Below are 20,000 nucleotides of genomic sequence, written 5' to 3' on the forward strand. Positions count from 1 at the left end.
AACTGTCCATCATAAATCGTTAATGTTCCTTTCAATTAATATTTTACCAATTGTTGTATTAACATTGATCTATTAAATATTGATACTGTGATTGACCAACCGACAAAGACTTAGTTACTTGAGAGCAATGTATTTATTGATCTCTATTGAGACGGTCAGTGTCTGTTTGACCAGTGGCCTTGCTCGGCCATTCCTCATCACTCTGACGTGAATTCTATTATATTGCTGTTGTTGAAGAAGATAACCACAAGCATGATATGTTGGTGCCGTTGCGGCTATTGTTTTGACACAGTCTATCTAGGACTACATTATCTAATGTCTCCTTGTTGTTCTTTAGCCCCAGGTCAGCTCTGATCCAACAGAACATACTGTTGTTAATTCAGGCATAGTGTACCTAGGACTGCATTATTTAATGTGTCCTTCCTTGTTGATGTTCTTTAGTCCCTCTAATTTTGGGGGACTTAAAATTTGGAAAAAAAAGGTTTCATTAATGTTTTGACCCAGTAGAGTTAAGTGGGTCGCCATGAACTGGTGTCATAAATAGTGGGTCGCGTCTCTAAAAAGTGTGGGAACCACTGATCTGAAGTATTTCCACCAAAATTTCACATTAATTTATGTTTGAAACACCAGCTTAATAATGACCAAAGTTATTTTACTAAATCCTATATTATTTTCGAAATTAATTAAAATACAGGCAATATATATTTTAATAAAAATATGTTAATAAAAGTTGAAATAGAAAAAGAGGTTGTGTTCATTGTATGTTTCTGAATATAATCCTTCCTTACTTTTGTCCACCGTATCTCCTGCTACTGCCGCATATCCAGTGTTACCATTTTGTTTTTGTTGTTGTTGTTACTATTTTGTTATTATTGTTACTATTTTTATTGTTTTTGTAGCTGCTTTTGTTATTGTTGTAGATAATTAACCCTGGTAACGAGAAACAGAGACACATGTCCTCTGTTCTATTGTTGCTAGCTTTCAATACGAGACCCAGCAGACATATTGTATAACTTTAGAAACCTATTCCACCCACACCAGTACTATATCTTATGAACAATGCCCTTTCGTGCTCAAAGTTTCATAAAAGCACAAAAGGTTTAACATACTTTAACTGCCCTGGTTTTCTATTTTGAATTATATACATACACACACGTGTGTATGTGTGTAGGTGCTGGCATGACTGTGTAGTGTGTATATATATATATATATATATATATATATATAATAATATTAGGGACAAAATTCAAAATTACAGGTAAAAACTCAATTAAAATCAATTTATAAAAAATTAAAATTAAATTGAGCTTTATAGATAAAATATATATAAAATATATAGTTTTAGGGAAAATAACCAAGTTTCAAGAACTCATCGATGAAAATCCACTATCACATATAGAAAAATTAATAATTAAAAGCACAATAAATGAGTATAATATCTTTATCTTATGATATTTACTTTACTTTATATTATACTCATTTATTGTGCTATTAATTATTAATTTTTCTATATGTGATAGTGGATTTTCATCGATGAGTTCTTGAAACTTGGTTATTTTCCCTAAAACTATATATGCATATGTGTGTGTCTATGTGCATATCTATGTGGTGACTGTATTGAATATGTGCTAATAGTTCAAAATATTTTCTTCAATTTCAGAGACATACACCTTACAGCAGGCCATTGATAGGATTGGATTTGGAAAGTTCCAGATGAAGCTGTCCGTTCTCACTGGATTTGCCTGGGTAAATATGGATCAGTTGTTCTGTCAATTTTTATAAGGGATTTGGCCAGAACCATGCTGGGGTCAGTGAGCGAGGCTATGAGTGCTCTTTGGTGACTTTTGTTGGTCATATTGACTAAAAGACCTGTACATATTTTATTGATCTTTATTATTGAACTACTAAGTTATATAGAACATAAAGGATGGAGCATAAACAACAACAGCTGTTGAAAATAGTGTACACATAAAACAGATATTGATGCACTTACACAATTACATATACATTTATGTACACACACACACACACACACACACACATACACACACACACACACATATCATTTGTAGAGAGCAAAAATCCAAAAGAAGAAACACACTCTAAGATGTAGAGCAGTCATCATCATCGTCGTTTAACGTCCGCTTTCCATGCTAGCATGGGTTGGACGATTTGACTGAGGACTGGTGAACCAGATGACAACACCAGGCTCCAATCTGATTTGGCAGAGTTTCTACAGCTGGATGTCCTTCCTAACACCAATCACTCCGAGAGTGTAGTGGGTACTTTTACATGCCACCGGCATGAGGGCCAGTCAGGCAGTACTGGAGACGGCCACGCTCAAAATGGTGTATTTTATGTGCCACCAGCATAGGAGCCAGTCCAGCGGTACTGGCAACGATCTTGCTCGAATGTCTTTTCATGTGCCAGGGAGGCAGTATATATTAAAAATGGGATAAGCCAGTTTATGGGATTACCTGAGGTTTCCCATCCATAAAGAGTTTAAGTAACACTAATACCAAATCAAAAACATAAAATAAACAAGTTTTTGACGATTTTGCAGATATTTCAAAATTACAATGCTAAGATGCTAGGTGTTTCCATTATATATATATATATACCAGTGGAGCGCTAACAGCACCATGCGAGCGTGGTCATTGCCAGAGCAGCTGTCTGGCTTCCGTGCCAGTGGCCTGTAAATAGCACCATTTGAGCGTGGTCGTTACCAGCGTCGCCTTCCTGGCACTTGTGCCGGTGGCATGTGAAAAGACATTCGAGCGAGGTCGTTGCCAGTGCCCCCTGGACTGGCTCTTGTGCAGCTGGCACGTAAAATACACCATTTTGAGCGTGGCCATTGCCAGTACCGCGTGACTGGCCCTTGTGCCAGTGGCACGTAAAAGCACCCACTACATTCTTGGAGTGGTTGGCATTGGGAAGGGCATCCAGCTGTAGAAACTGGAGCCTGGTGTAGCCATCTGGTTCGCCAGTCCTCAGTCAAATTGTCCAACCCATGCTAGCATGGAAAGCAGACGTTAAACAATGATGATGATGATGATGATGATGATGATATATATATATATATATATATATATATATATATATAAAACATATACAGCTGTAGTGAGAGGGATGGTAGTAGTGGAAACAGCAACAATACTGGTGATGGTGGTGGTGGTGGTTTATGAAAGCTCACTGAATAACCAAAAGGCTGAACATCTACAACTATAAGAACAACAACAACATGACTCAGCCATCTCCACTACAACCTTTGCAGCACCATCACCACCACCATTACCACTACCACCGTCTCTACTGTAGTGTCACCACAGCGGGGTGTCTACTACGACACTGCTGCCAGCAGCAGCAGCACCACCACCACAATCACCACTACCACCACCACCACCACCACCACAGCCACCACAATCACCACTACCACCACTACCCCTGCAATTCATTTGATATACTGTTTCTGCTATACCATGACCATCACCTACATAATACATCTACCTCCAGCATGTACCCCATACCATCATCACCCCACCCTAGGGTACACCACAACCAACACTACAACATACGACCAACAACAACAACAACACCACCACCACCACCAACATCAGCACATCCTTGTCACTACACTAACACCATCACCAATACAATACCACCACTGCTACTACTACCACCTCCACCCTGCCAGCATCACTACCACTACTACCACCACCACCACTAAGATTACTATTACCACCACTGCTACCACCATTACCATCTAATTAATTCTATTACCCCCGTCATGGTGTCAACTCATTTGTGGATTGACAAAAGAATCTGGGTTAAATGGTGATTAAACAGAAGAATGGTGTCTACATGTGTGTGTATATTATATATATATATATATATGTATGTATGTATATATATGTATGTGTGTGTCAATGTGTGTGTGTGTGTGTATAAACGTGTCTGTATGAGTATATGTATCTTGTGTCTGTACCCATCTAGCTCTCTCTCTCTCTCTCTCTCTCTCTCTCTCTCTCTTTCTCTCCATCCCTATCATATATATAAATCTGTCTGTCTGTCAACCCCTCTGTCTCACATTATTTTCCTCTATGTCTATCTGTCTGTGTATATATATATATATATATATATATATATATATATATATATATATATATATATACATATATATATATATATATATATATACATATATATATATATATATATATATATATGTATATATATATATATATATATATATATGTATATATATATATATATATATATATATATATATATATATATATATAAACATATATATATATATATCATGATCATCATCATTTAACGTCCACTTTCCATGCTAGCATGGGTTGGACGATTCGACTGGGGTCTGGGAAGCCAGGAGGCTGCACCAGGCCCCAATCTGATCTGGCAGTGTTTCTACAGCTGGATGCCCTTCCTAACGCCAATCACTCCGAGAGTGTAGTCGGTGCTTTTTACATGCCACTGGCACAAGGGGCCAGAGGAGCTGGCATCAACCACGATTCGATGATGCTTTTAACATGCCACCAGCACGTAAGCCAGTCGAGGGGGAATTGGCATCGGCAATGTTCGGGTGGTGCTTTTTACGTGCTACCGGCACGGGGCTCACAACTACAATTTCCATTTGATTTGATTTTGATATTGCTGATGTTGATGTACTTGACTCAATAGGTCTCCTCAAGCATGGCATGTCACCCTACAATCCAAGGTACTTTTGAGTGGGCTGGTTATATATATATGTATATAAATGTATGCATATATATATATATATATGTCTTACGTTTAAGATGATTCCCATGCTTTCCCTGATGAGAAGGTTACAATTTTAATATCAAAGATCCCTATGGATCACACAGGTTGTAATCCTTTGAAACATATGTAGGAATAAAGTATGCAATCATAACATGCGTTTTCTCCATTCCTTAAATTCTTAAATATACTCAAATACCCAAAATTTCAAGGAGTTCCTGCCTTAAAAACAGGAACTACACCACAGTTATTTTGTGTTCTTTGCTACATTGGTTTCTATTAACCCATTTATTCTATCAGAAGAATTTTTATTCATTAAGATAGAAGAAATACACATAATTATATATATATATATATATATATATATATATATATATATATATATATATATATAATCATAAATATACAGGGATTAGCATGAGTTGCTTCTCCAACATCGATTCCCTGCCCTATATCTGTATATATATATATATATATATATATATATATATATATATATATATATATATATATATATATATATAAATCTGTCTATCTCTGCAGCAGTCTGTCTCACCCACAAGATACGATGTCATGTCTCAGTATTAGATACACTACTGACCAATTCGTTTGTCGGTTGGATATTTAACCAACTGACTAATAATGAAGAAGTGGAATTGAACCTGTGCATGTGTTATTATTGGCATAATGACCCTCCCAAGACAAACCGAAATTACAGTTATTGTCATTGATACTTTGTTTTCATTTCTTTCCAGATGTCCGATGCTATGGAAATGATGATTCTGAGTATCCTCTCCCCTGCTCTCCATTGTGCTTGGGGGTTGACTGGAATAAAGCAGGCCCTCCTCACTACCGTAAGTGCTCACTGCTACTCTTTCACTGTCTCTTTTACTTGTTTCAGTCATTTGACTTGCGGCCATGCTGGAGCACCGCCGTTATAGTCGAGCAAATCGACCCTGGGACTTATTCTTCCTAAGCCTAGTACTTGTTCTATTGCTCTCTTTTTGCCGAACCGCTAAGTGACGGGGACGTAAACACACCAGCATCGGTTGTCAAGCGATGTTGGGGGGACAAACACAGACACACAAACACATACCCACATACATATCTACATATATATATATATATATATATATATATATATATATATATATAAATATATATATATATATGTATATATATACATATATATACGATGGGCTTCTTTCAGTTTGCGTCTACCAAATCCACTCACAAGGCTTTGGTCAGCCCGAGGCTATAGTAGAAGACACTTGCCCAAGGTGTCACGCAGTGGGACTCCACCCGGAACCATGTGGTTGGTAAGCAAGCAACTTACCACACAGCCACTGCCAAATGAAGTACCATTGAAATCCTGAATATGCCTGTAAAACATCGCAGATGTTCATAGAATTATAATAGAAAACTAAGGCTAACTTTACCTTTCGTCCTTTTGGAGCTGATAAAATAAAGTAACAGTGAAATACTAGGGTAAATTTAATATTCCTACAAGACATCTTAGATGTGAGTGGAATATAACTTGCCTTTAATTCTTCCGGCATTGATAAAATAAAATAGCAGTGAAATACTCTCTTTTTACTCTTTTACTTGTTTCAGTCATTTGACTTGCAGCCATGCTGGAGCACCGCCGTTATAGTCGAGCAAATCGACCCTGGGACTTATTCTTCGTAAGCCTAGTACTTGTTCTATTGCTCTCTTTTTGCCGAACCGCTAAGTGACGGGGACATAAACACACCAGCATCGGTTGTCAAGCGATGTTGTGGTGACAAACTCAGACACATACATATACATATACATATATATACGACGGGCTTCTTTCAGTTTCCGTCTACCAAATCCACTCACAAGGCTTTGGTCGGCCCGAGGCTATAGTAGAAGACACTCGCCCAAGGTGCCACACAGTGGGACTGAACCCGGAACCATGTGGTTGGTAAGCAAGCTACTTACCACACAGCCGCTAACTTTGTTTTATCTACATGCATCTACCCCCTTATCTTACAACTGCCTGTCTATAATGTTATACCCTGACACATTTCCACCATTTTCTTACTCATGTCTACCTAACTCTGTCTTCCCTTCATACTTGCCCTTACCTTACACTGTCTGCATGTCTGTCCCCTATGTATGTTTGGTCTTTTTTGTTATAAGGTCGATGGTATTGTAGAGGTGGTAGCTTAACCACCTCTGCTGTGCTTGGGCCATTTCCAAAAGAAAGTGCCTAACCCCAAGTACACTTACCACCTCTCCACTCGTAGACACATCACGACGAGAAGACACATCAGGTCTTAGTTGCAGGGGGTGTCCTCATCTTGGCTGTTGCTTTCACTACCTATCAGCTGTGTACACTTCAGCCTTCTTCAGGTATCTTGCGAGTCACCTTTGTGCCTTACCTGGGACTGAACCTAGAACTAGGTGACTGCATTGCATTTCGGTGCCTTTATCCACTATGCTATGCCCTTAGGCCGTGTCAGAGTGAATTTTTAAGGTTACTCTTTTACTCGTTTCTTTTACTTGTTTAATCGAGCAAATCGACCCCAGGACTTATTCTTTGGAAGCCTAGTACTTATTCTATCAGTCTCTTTTGCCGAACCGCTAAGTTACGGGGACTAAACACACCACCATCGGTTGTCAAGCGATGTTGTGGGGACAAACAGACACACAAACATATACACGCACATACATATATACGACAGGCTTCTTTCAGTTTCAGTCTACCAAATCCACTCACGCAATGGGAATGAACCCGGAACCATGTGGTTGGTAAGCAAGCTACTTACCACACAGTAATTTGACAGACGTCTTTGAGAAACTTGGAAACTTGAATAAACAACACCAAAGTGTAAACATGACGCTTGTTGATGCGAGAGCAAACATTTTTGGATTCATTACAGCCCTTGAAATATGCCAAAAAAATGTTTCCAAAAGAAAGGGTAAGAGAGTAAAATCCCTACAGAATATCTGAAGAGAGGTCTGAAAGCAGTTATATATGGTCATACCTAACCAATATCAGGCACTCCCAGCAACTTCATGAATGCTGCAAATATATTGACTTGTTCAGTTTCGTATTTCCTGAGATGAAGAACTGACTGCCTATACCACTCTGCTCAGACACATTTCCACCCTTATCTTACGCATAACTATCTATACCCTAACAATTGCCTATCCCTTACATCTACCCCAATACCCTGTCTTACTCTATGCTCACCCTGCTTTTTTTCCCTGTTTTTCAGATTGTCTTCTGTGGAATGATGACGAGTTCCAGTCTATGGGGAAGTTTCTGTGATAAATATGGACGAAAGCTGGTGAGTATTGCCCTTCTACCTTCGTGCCCCTTTGAGGCAGATGCTACTTGAGGTGGGTTTGTGATACAGCAATTACATACATACACACATGTATGTTGGCACTCCGTCGCTTACGACAACGTCGAGGGTTCCAGTTGATCCGATCAACGGAACAGCCTGCTCGTGAAATTAACGTGCATGTAGCTGAGCACTCCACAGACACGTGTACCCTAAACGTAGTTCTTGGGGATATTCAGCATGACAAGGCTGACCCTTTGAATTACAGGCACAACAGAAACAGGAAGTAAGAGTGAGAGAAAGTTGTGGTGGAAGAGTACAGCAGGGTTCGCCACCATCCCCTGCCGGAGCCTCGTGGAGCTTTAGGTGTTTTCGCTCAATAAACACTCAACAAATTTTATTCAACAAAAACATCTTTAAATGACGGTCTAACCGTCTGCCAAGCAAATGGGATGCAGTAATTGAGGTAGATGGTGAATATGCTCCGGAATAATCATTTAAAGATGTTTTTGTTACATGCTGTAATTGTTTTTGTTGAATAAAATTTGTTGAAAAAAAGCCACAATAATTATGTACAAACTCAATATATTCATTGATGTTGGGTCATAGACCCCTTGCATAAATGTACATTTTATATCTATTCTTTATTGTAATTGTCCCTTTTCACAGTTACCACTCTTGTCACTATTCCTCTTTTATAACCTTTCTTTTAAAACAGTCCTTTTTGCAACTGTCCCCTTTTTTAACTTACCTAAAACATAACTGTTCCTTTTCAAATCTCTCTACATTTGCAACAGTCCTCTTTTATCACTCTCCCCTTTAATAACTTTGTTTTTGTTACTGATGTCCCCTTTTATAACTGCCTCCTTTCGTAACTGTCCCCTTACACAGCTGTCTTGTTTTATAACTGCTTCCTAATTACAATCCTTATTTGTAGCTATTCTATTCTTTTCTATAAATGTTCCCTCTTGTAAATGTCTCCTTTTATAACTCTCTTTTTAATACTTGTCCTCCTTTTATAACTGCCTCTTTTTGTAAGTGTCCCATTTCACAACTGTCTCATTTTATAACTGTTCCCTTTTATTACAATCCTTATTTATAGCTGTCCCTTTCCTTTCTATAAATGTCCTCTCTTGTAAATGTCCCCTTTTATAACTGCCTCCTTTTGTGACTGTCCCCTTTCACAACTGTCCCATTTTATAACTGTTCCCTTTTATTACAATCCTTATTTGTAGCTGTCCCTTTCCTTTCTATAAATGTCCCTTCTTGTATAAATGTCCCCTTTTATAACTTCCTCCTTTTGTGACTGTCCCATTTCACAACTGTCCCATTTTACAACTGTTCCCTTTTATTACAATCCTTATTTGTAGCTGTCCCTTTCCTTTCTATAAATGTCCCCTCTTGTATAAATGTCCCATTTTATAACTGCCTCCTTTTGTGTTACTTTTCGTGACTGTCCCCTTTCACAACTGTCCCATTTTATAACTGCTCCCTCTTATCACAATCCTTATTTGTAGCTATCCCTTTCCTTTCTGTAAATGTTCCTTTTGTAACTGTCCCCTTTTCTAACCATCTTCGTTCCAGGCTCTGATTGCCTCGTCTCTGTTCACCTGTTACTTTGGTATCCTCAGCGCCTTCTCACCTACGTTTATTTGGATGCTTGTCTTACGTGGGCTTGTGGGGTTTGGCATTGGAGGTGCACCACAAGCGTGAGTACAACAGTCATTTCATCCATTCTGAAAGCAAGACACACAGACAGACAAACAGAGAAAGAGAGAGAGAGAGAGAGTGTGTGTGTGTGTGTGAGTGTGTGTGTGTGTGTACGTGAGAGAGTGAGACAGAAAGGAGTTTCAGCTGATCAAGGCTCCAGAAGATCATTATGGCATTAAAAGGGGGCGACGTATCGACAGAGTCATTATCATTGTTTTGGGTTCACTTTTGCTGGCTGCATGGTAAGAAGTTTGCTTACCAATCACAGGATGCAGTTTCAATCTCACTGCAGGGCACCTTAAGGTAGAGTCTTCTACAACAGCCTCAGGCTGACCAAAGCCTTGTGAGTAGATTTGGTTGATGGAAGCTGAAAGAAGTTCATCATGTGTGTGTATGTGTACCTATGTATATATATATATATATATATAAGAATTTAAGGATTGGAGAAAACGCATGTTATAATATGCAATTATAACATGCGTTTTCTCCAATCCTTAAATTCTTAAATATACTCAAATACCCAAAATTTCAAGGAGTTCCTGCCTTAAAAACAGGAGCTAACCACAGTTATTTTGTGTTCTTTGCTACATTGGTTTCTATTAACCCATTTATTCTATCAGAAGAATTTTTATTCATTAAGATAGAAGAAATACACATAATTATATATATATATATATATATATATATATATATATATACATGCTTTCACTTCACTACCGAGTGCAGCTCTGTGTGCCTTGGGTATGTGCTGTGGTTTGCTGTGATGCTCTTATGGTTACTGTATTGAAAGTGTTTTGCGTAGGATGTGTGCTGTGCCCAGTAATTGCAATTTTCTGTATGTCATATATATTTGTAAGTCCTGGTGTTTTTGTTATGTATTTGTCTGAATATTTTATTATTATTATTATTATTATTATTACTATTATTATTATTATTATCATTATCATCATCATCATCATCATCGATATCAGTTTTAAATGTATGCCAAATGGGTAAGAATACAAAATTATTATTATAAGCAATTACCATAAAGAAAATGCATCAGATTTCATTTGCAACAGCTGTCCTGGCTGTTAGCATTGATGTAAGTTCACATAAGTTCTATGTATGGTTACAGCTGGTGGCGTTAAGCTGGTACCATATGAACTGATGGCTTACCTAGTTTGCTGTAGTTCGGTACATTGATAAATTACACACATCAGTTATTGTATCTACATACCTTTACGTGTGTAGCTAGGCCTTACCTGGATGACTTGTATTGTTAAGGGTTCTGATGGATTTTATATCATCATCATCATCATCGTTTAACGTCCGCTTTCCATGGGTTGGATGATTTGACTGAGGACTGGTGAAAACCAGATGGCAACACCAGGCTCCAATCTGATTTGGCAGAGTTTCTACAGCTGGATGTCCTTCCTAACGCCAACTACTCTGAGAGTGTAGTGGGTGCTTTTACGTGTCACCTGCACGAAGGCCAGTCAGACGGTACTGGCAATGGCCGCGCTCGAAATGGTGTATTTTATGTGCCACCCGCACAAGAGCCAGTCCAGGGCCACTGGCAACGATCTCGCTCGAAAATCCTACAAAGGCCAGTCAGGCGGTACTGGCAACGGCCACGCTTAAAATGGTGTATTTTATGTGCAACCCGCACAAGAGTCAGTCCAGGGGCACCGGCAACGATCTCGCTCGAAAATCCTACGAAGGCCAGTCAGGCGGTACTGGCAACGGCCACGCTCAAAATGGTGTATTCTATGTGCCACCCACACAAGAGCCAGTCCAGGGGCACTGGCAATGATCTCGCTTGAAAATCCTTACACATGTCACGGGCACAAGTGCCACTATTACAATTAAAGGTTAGGTGGAACCTACATGTGTAAACATGTAAGGTAAAGAGCAGATAGATGGATTTGTTCAAATTGGGCCCTGTGCCAAGAGAGGGCCCTGCACGCATGCTCAAATGAAAGATGTTATGATGAATTTTTAGTATATCGTTGTGGCTAATGGTGGAGCCTCAAGCCCTCGATGCTTTTTGGCAAGGACTGATGTATTACATCAAACATAAAGCATCAATTTTCTAATTGAGTCCTGCACTTCCTAGCACCAGCCTTTTGTCAGATGGTTCATACGTCCCATTACATGTATATCTACAGGCCAGGTGGACTATATATACAGCAAGGGCTCAGATAGATTATATACATAGATTTAGGGCGGCGAGCTGGCAGAAACGTTAGCACGTCGAGCGAAATGCTTAGCGGTATTTCGTCTGCTGTTACGTTCTGAGTTCAAATTCCGCCGAGGTCGACTTTGCCTTTCATCCTTTTGGGGTCGATAAATTAAGTACCAGTTACGCTTACGTACTGGGGTCGATGTAATCGGCTTAATTCCTTTATCTTTCCTTGTTTGTCCCCTCTGTGTTTAGCCCCTTGGAGGCAATAAAGAAATAAGATAGATTATATACATATGCAGCTTGTGGGTGGAGGCTGATAGACCCTACATATACCACTACATATACAGCAAGGGGCCAGGTTGACTGTCTATACTGCTAGAAGTCAGGTGGACTGTATGGACTGCTGAGGGTCTGACGGACTATATATATAGGGCCAAATGGACTGTATTGACAGTTAAGGATCAGATGTGCTACACATGCAGCTGGTGGGGCCTGATGGACCTACATACTGTGACTTGTACAGTTAGGGTTCAGGTAGACTATATATACAGTTATGGACTTAATGGACCCTATATATTATTACTTGTATAGTTAGGGGTCAGTTAAACTATATATGCAGCTAGAGGCCTAATGACCCCCTACATACCATTATATATATAGCTAAGGCTCTGATGGATCTTATACTACTACTTGTAAATTAGGGGTCAGATAGACTATATGTATATACAGCTAGGGGCTGGTAGTTCCTACATACCATTATATGTATAGCTAAGGCTCAGGTGGACCCTACATACCACTACATGTACAGTTAAGGGTCAGTTAAGGCTCTATATGAGGTCATGAGACTAAGGGCCTGATGGATCTTACATACTATTTATTTAGATGTGCATCTAGGTGTCAAGTGGATTTCTTTTTCAGCTAGGGTTCTAAGGGATCATGCATACCATTACATGTGTAACTAGGGGGGGGGGGGTCAGCTGGACCCTACATCCTTGCACATGTACAACTCAGGGTTGGATTTGATGGCAGTGAGGACGATTACAATGATGGTGATGGCTGTGGTAATGTTGTTGTTGTTGTTGTTGTTGGTGGTGGTGGTGGTGGTGGTGGTGATAGTTGTAATGACAATAATAATGATGGTGGCAGTTGTGATGGTTATGGTAGTGATGACTGAATATTGATGATGTTGATGCTGTTGATGATGATGATGATGCTTGCAATGGTGGCAAACTTAATTCTCTTTTTCTTTCCTTCTCTCTTTCTCTTACCCTCATGCCGTCCTCCAGAATCACCCTGTATGCTGAATTTCTACCCAGCAGTACTCGAGCTACGTGTGTCCTATTTATAGAGGTAAGTTTCTCACTTTAATAAGTAGGAAGGCAAACAAACCACAAACCCCTTCAGGTAGATGGCCCTGCTCGATCTGTAGAAAAGGCAGAGGTAGAAAGTCCATAAAATGTACCCAGCGTAAGCTATGGACACATAAGCGGTGCAGCAATATCAAAGGAAGGTTAACTGGGAAGATGGTTTTTGCATGTGGCAAATGCTCAGGGGCAATAAACACTGAAAATGTGCAGAGAACAGCTTCTGTCACATGCAAGGGGGAAAAACGAGAAGTAGTTGATAGCTTCTGTTACCTAGATGACCAAGTTTGTAGCGGGGGAGGGTGTGCTGAACATGTAGCTGCTAGAATAAGAATAGCCTGGGCAAAGTTCAGAGAGCTCCTACCTCTGCTGGTGACAAAGGCCCTCTCGCTCAGAGTAAAAGGTAGACTGTATGACGTATGTGTGCAAACAGCCATGCTACATGGCAGTGAAACATGGGCCGTGACTGCTGAGTACATGCGTAAGCTTGCAAGGAATGAAGCCAGTATGCTCTGCTGGATGTGTAATGTCAGTGTGCATACACAACAGAGTGTAAGCGCCCTGAGAGAAAAGTTGGACTAAAAAGCATCAGATGTACCAGTGCATAATTGGTACTTAATTTATCGACCCCGAAAGGATGAAAAGGCAAAGTCAACCTCGGTGGAATTTGAACTCAGAACGTAAAGACAGACAAAATACCTACCGCTAAGCATTTCGCCCAGCATGCTTACGTTTCTTATTTCTTTATTGCCCACAAGGGGCTTCACACAGAGGGGATAAACAAGGACAGACAGAGGGATTAAGTCAATTACATCGACCCCCAGTGCATAACAGGTACTTAATTTATCGACCCTGAAAGGATGAAAAGGCAAAGTCAACCTCGGTGGAATTTGAACTCAGAACGTAAAGACAGACAAAATACCGACCGCTAAGCATTTCGCCCGGCATGCTTACGTTTCTTATTTTTTTATTGCCCACAAGGGGCTACACACAGGGGGGATAAACAAGGACAGACAGAGGGATTAAGTCGATTACATCGACCCCCAGTGCGTAACAGGTACTTAATTTATCGACCCTGAAAGGATGAAAAGGCAAAGTCAACCTCGGTGGAATTTGAACTCAGAACGTAAAGACAGACAAAATACCTACCGCTAAGCATTTCGCCCTGCATGCTTACGTTTCTTATTTTTTTATTGCCCACAAGGGGCTACACACAGGGGGGATAAACAAGGACAGACAGAGGGATTAAGTCGATTACATCGACCCCCAGTGCGTAACAGGTACTTAATTTATCGACCCTGAAAGGATGAAAGGCAAAGTCAACCTCGATGGAATTTGAACTCAGAACGTAAAGACAGACGAAATACCGCTAGGCATTTCGCCCGGTGTGCTAACGTTTCTGCCAGTTCACCACTGTTCTAGTAATTCCAGTATTTCTTCATACATTTTTCTTTATTCTTTTATATATTTATTTTCAGGTCTTCTGGGCTATTGGGGCTTGTTTCGAGGTGATGCTTGCTCTCTTCATCATGCCTGTTCTTGGATGGAGATGGTTACTGGTTCTCTCTGCTGTTCCACTTTTAGTATTTTCTGCTTTCTGTTTAGTAAGTATCCTCAATTATTTTAGTCTTTTATGTAGTGTTTTTTTCCTTTCTTTTGTTTTTTTTTTTTCCTCTTTTTATACTCTCTTCTCGTCCAATCCTATGCTACTCCATCTTCCCGTGGGTTGGATGGGTCTAGAAATATATCTTTTGTCTTTTTTTTTTATCTTTTACTTGCTTCAGTCATTGGACTGCAGCCATGCTGGGGCATCATCTTAAAGAATCTTAATCAGATGAAACAACTTAGTCTAATGGTCTCTTTAGCCAAACCGCTAATTTATAATGACATAAATATTGTGCCATGCAAGCACTACAATAGAGTGGTTGGTTGTCTATTCAACTGCCATCTGTCCCAGCCACCGAGCTGACCACTTTTTATCCGCAACAACGTATTTAACAATGTGAAACTTAGTACATTTAGTTTCGTATCATTACAACATCATTACGCATTTCTTTTAAAGCTTGTGACTTATTCTAATGGTCTCTTTAGCCAAACCGCTAATTTATAATGACAGTACCACCTGACTGGCCTTCGTAGGATTTTCGAGCGAGATCATTGCCAGTGCCCCTGGACTGGCTCTTGTGCAGGTGGCACATAAAATGCACTATTTTGAGCGTGGCCGTTGCCAGTACCGCCTGACTGGCCTTCGTGCGGGTGGCACGTAAAAGCACCCACTACACTCTCTGAGTGGTTGGCGTTAGGAAGGGCATCCAGCTGTAGAAACTCTGCCAAATCAGATTGGAGCCTGGTGTAGCCATCCGGTTTCACCAGTCCTCAGTCAAATCGTCCAACCCATGCTAGCATGGAAAGCGGACGTTAAACGACGATGATGATGATAAATATTGTGCCATGCAAGCACTACAATAACACGAATTAGAGTGGTTGGTTGTCTATTCAACTGCCATCTGTCCCAGCCACCGAGCTGACCACTTTTTATCCGCCACAACGTATTTAACAATGTGAAACTTAGAACATTTAGTTTTGTATCATTACAACATCATTATGCATTTCTTTTAAAGCTTGCGACTTATTCTAATGGTCTCTTTAGCCAAACTGCTAATTTATAAGGACATATCAGTGGCCCTTTGTTATTCGCAGTTCCCCTATTCCCTCCCCACTTCTCCCAACTCTTCCCTCTGTTCTTCTCTTCTCCTCCAGCCCATACACCCTCTCTTCCTCCACCTCTTCATCATATCATTCTTCTCTGTCTCCTTCCAGTGGCTTCCGGAAAGTGCCAGGTTCGAAATCTGCCGTGGAAATGCTGAGAAGGCTGAGGAAACGATTCAACGGATTGCCAAAGACAATGGTAAACCAACGTTACTGGGCCGGCTGAAGGAGTGCGAGACCCAGGTAAGGGTTCTTTTGGTAGTTCCTCTTTAACCCTTTAATGTTTAAACCGGCCATATCCGGCTCAAATATTCCAACTGTTTTATGTTTAAACTGGCAAGATTTCAGCCTCTTACACATACCCTACAATGTCATCCGAAAGCTAAACAAACACACCATCGAAATCTCAAAGCTACAACATAATGCACGATTAATTCAAAACGATATGAATAAATAAGCATTACATTTGATAGAATAATCTGAATGCTAAAGGGTTAAACCTTTAGCATTCCGATTACTCTATCAAATGGTTAAAAATAGGTCTATTTTTACATGCTGGCCACTGATAAAGTTTTTAACAATTTTATCCTTTTATATTATAATTGAATTAATATTCCTATTCACTTTGGGACAGTCTAGCCCCTTATGTGCTATCCTTCCCCAGCTACACACGTGTCGAGGCTTGCTGCAGAATTTGATATGGATATATTTGGGGTACTTATGGAGGCGCAATGGCCCAGTGGTTAGGGCAGTGGACTCGCGGTCATAGGATCACGGTTTCGATTCCCAGACCGGGCGTTGTGAGTGTTTATTGAGCGAAAACACCTAAAAGCTCCATGAGGCTTCCTGTTTCTGTTGTGCCTGTATTTCAAAGGGTCAGCCTTGTTACACTGTGCCACGCTGAATATCCCCAAGAACTACGTTAAGGGTACACATGTCTGTGGAGTGCTCAGTCACTTGCACGTTAATTTCACGAGCAGGCTGTTCCGTTGATCGGATCTACTGGAACCCTCGACGTCATAAGCGACGGAGTGCCAACAGCAATGGGGTACTTATATGCATTCGTGACATTGAGTTTGCTTTTCTGTGGGTATACTCTTTTACTCTTTTACTTGTTTCAGTCATTTGACTGCAGCCATGCTGGAGCACTGCCTTTAGTCGAGCAAATCGACCCCAGGACTTATTCTTTGTAAGCCTAGTACTTATTCTATCGGTCTCTTTTGCCGAACCGCTAAGTGACGGGGACGTAAACACACCAGCATCAGTTGTCAAGTAATGGTGGGCGGACAAACACAGACACACACACATATATATATTCATATATACGACAGGCTAGACATTTGTATATGTGTTGCTGATGTAACTGGATACAGATTATGAAACAACTGTCAACAAATGGAATAAACATTTCATCTCTCACTCCTCTTATTTTGGTTAATCATTATATACTCTCCATCATAGTGATTCCTGTATTTTTAGGACAGCGACATTAATCTTACACCCTAGTTTATCCTACTGTCTTTCTTGATAGCCGAACATTTAGTGAAGTGCTTACTGTGTACTCTGTATATATTACTATATTTCAGGCAGAACAAGTAAATCGAGGCAGTATATTGGACACTTTAAAACCAGACATGCGTTTAACTACAATACTACTGTGGCTGGTGTGGTGAGTTCAATTTTCATTTCTGCCTTTACTTCTCTCTTCCCTTCACTCTCTCTCCCTCCCTCTTTCTCTTACATACCCCCTCTCTTTCCTTTTAGTGTTTACAATGTTACCTGCCATTTATGTGTAGGAGGCTCCCTTCTTTGCTCTATATTATACACATCATAAGGAGAATGTGTTTACATTTTTATTTCTCCCACAGTGAGGCTTTCTAATATTTAAACTCATTTCATTTCTGCTTATTTATGCTGTGTTGTACATAAAACATGTGTGTACATGTATATATATATATATATATATATATATATATATATAATACAAAATGGGACAAGAATGCAAAACACCCGGACAATTAGGTGATACAAAAATGGGACAACAAAACATCCAGATAGACGATACAAAGAAAACAAGGATGGGTCATTCGAAGTTTTCTTTCCTCAGTCGAGCACCAGATTATTGAATGGCCAGATAACTGAAGAGATGTTGGCATGGGCTCCCACCCTGGCATCCGAAACTTGGAGTTTTATCATGGCTACCGAATAAGTGTCACATATTTTTACAGATATACATATATATATATATATATATATATATATATATATATATATATGTATATATATATATATATATATATATATATATCATCATCGTTTAACGTCCGCTTTCCATGCTAGCATGGGTTGGACGATTTGACTGAGGACTGGTGAAACCGGATGGCTACACCAGGCTCCAATCTGATTTGGCAGAGTTTCTACAGCTGGATGCCCTTCCTAACGCCAACTACTCTGAGAGTGTAGTGGGTGCTTTTACGTGTCACCCGCACGAAGGCCAGTCAGGCGGTACTGGCAATGGCCACGCTCAAAATGGTGTATTTTATGTGCCACCCACACAAGACCCAGTCCAGGGGCACTGGCAACGAACGATCTCGCTCGAAAATATATATATATGTATGAATATATCTATATTATATGTATGTATGCATATATATATATATCTATGTATGTATCTATATGTATGCATATATATATATATATATATACATACATATATATTATTATTTGTATTATATATACATACATACATATATATATATATATATATATATATATATATACATAAATATATATATATTATTATTGTTGAAAGAATGGTTAGTGTTAATAATATCAATGTTATTATTTTCATTAAGTGGATTTATATTTAACCACTTATTGTTGTGTGAGGAGATGATTTGTGAAAGGATTTTGGTGTTTGAAAACCATATTATCCTCCATTTTCTAATTGTTACACAAATTTTGGGTAAAACCTCCACTTTTACCCGCTCCCATTGATTGCACCTAGTATAGCACTAGCGTAGCAATAATTGGGTACCCTCCCAGCAGTATACTGGATAGATACTATCCCTTAGTGGGTTGTACCCCCAACCCCTAACTCTCTCACGTTATATACATATATATATATTTGTTTTGCAAACTTATTGTTTATATGCGTTTTGTTCCATTTATTATTCTTCTTCTTATATATGTATGTATGTATCTTTATGTATGTATATATATATTATATACATGTATGTACATATATATGTATGTATGTATGTACACGTATATATATTTCACGTCCTGACTAACAGAGAACATGAAATCATGGCATAAAAATACAAATTTTAGTTCGAGTAACAACGCTACGTCGAAAAAGTTGATTTTACAGTGTAAGGGAGATAACCGTGCAAGACCCTTGTTTTTTTTTTTCGTTATAAAGGTACAAATCTAGGACTTTTAAAAATAATTATTCTTACAACAAGGTATGTCCTAGCAAAACTGTTTGGTTGATAATTCCATATGGTAAGTGGATCGAATCCAACCTCCCTTACCAGTTTCGTGAAGCTGTACATAAAAGAATTTTCCCAGAATTAGGTTTTCAAACACCAAAATCCTTTCAGAAATCATCTCCTCACACAACAATAAGTGGTTAAATATAAATCCACTTAATGAAAATAATAACATTGATATTATTAACACTAACTATTCTTTCAACAATAATAATATATATATATTTATGTATATATATATATATATATATATATATATATATATATATATATATATATATATATATATATATATATATGTATATATATATATATATATATATATATATATATATATATGTATGTATGTATATATAATACAAATAATAATATATATGTATGTATATATATATTTATGCATATATATGTATATATATACATATATATGTATATATATATATATATGTATATATAT

At 38.9% G+C, this 20,000-nt stretch overlaps 1 protein-coding gene across 1 annotated transcript in view; it reads left to right on the forward strand.

The window, feature by feature from the left end:
- LOC106881691 (synaptic vesicle 2-related protein) overlaps positions 1-20,000 on the forward strand; it is a 43,289-nt gene that overhangs the window by 9,435 nt on the left and 13,854 nt on the right. Inside the window, exons 2-9 of the mRNA XM_089346387.1 lie at positions 1,661-1,746; positions 5,541-5,639; positions 8,034-8,105; positions 9,687-9,811; positions 13,266-13,329; positions 14,822-14,947; positions 16,164-16,295; positions 17,639-17,721. Coding sequence (XP_089202513.1) covers positions 1,661-1,746; positions 5,541-5,639; positions 8,034-8,105; positions 9,687-9,811; positions 13,266-13,329; positions 14,822-14,947; positions 16,164-16,295; positions 17,639-17,721 — 787 coding nt within the window. The remainder of the gene's footprint in view (positions 1-1,660; positions 1,747-5,540; positions 5,640-8,033; positions 8,106-9,686; positions 9,812-13,265; positions 13,330-14,821; positions 14,948-16,163; positions 16,296-17,638; positions 17,722-20,000) is intronic.

This window comes from Octopus bimaculoides, chromosome 30 (genome assembly GCF_046866305.1).
Source record: "Octopus bimaculoides isolate indiv1 chromosome 30, ASM4686630v1, whole genome shotgun sequence".
In the NCBI taxonomy this organism is placed as follows: domain Eukaryota; kingdom Metazoa; phylum Mollusca; class Cephalopoda; order Octopoda; family Octopodidae; genus Octopus; species Octopus bimaculoides.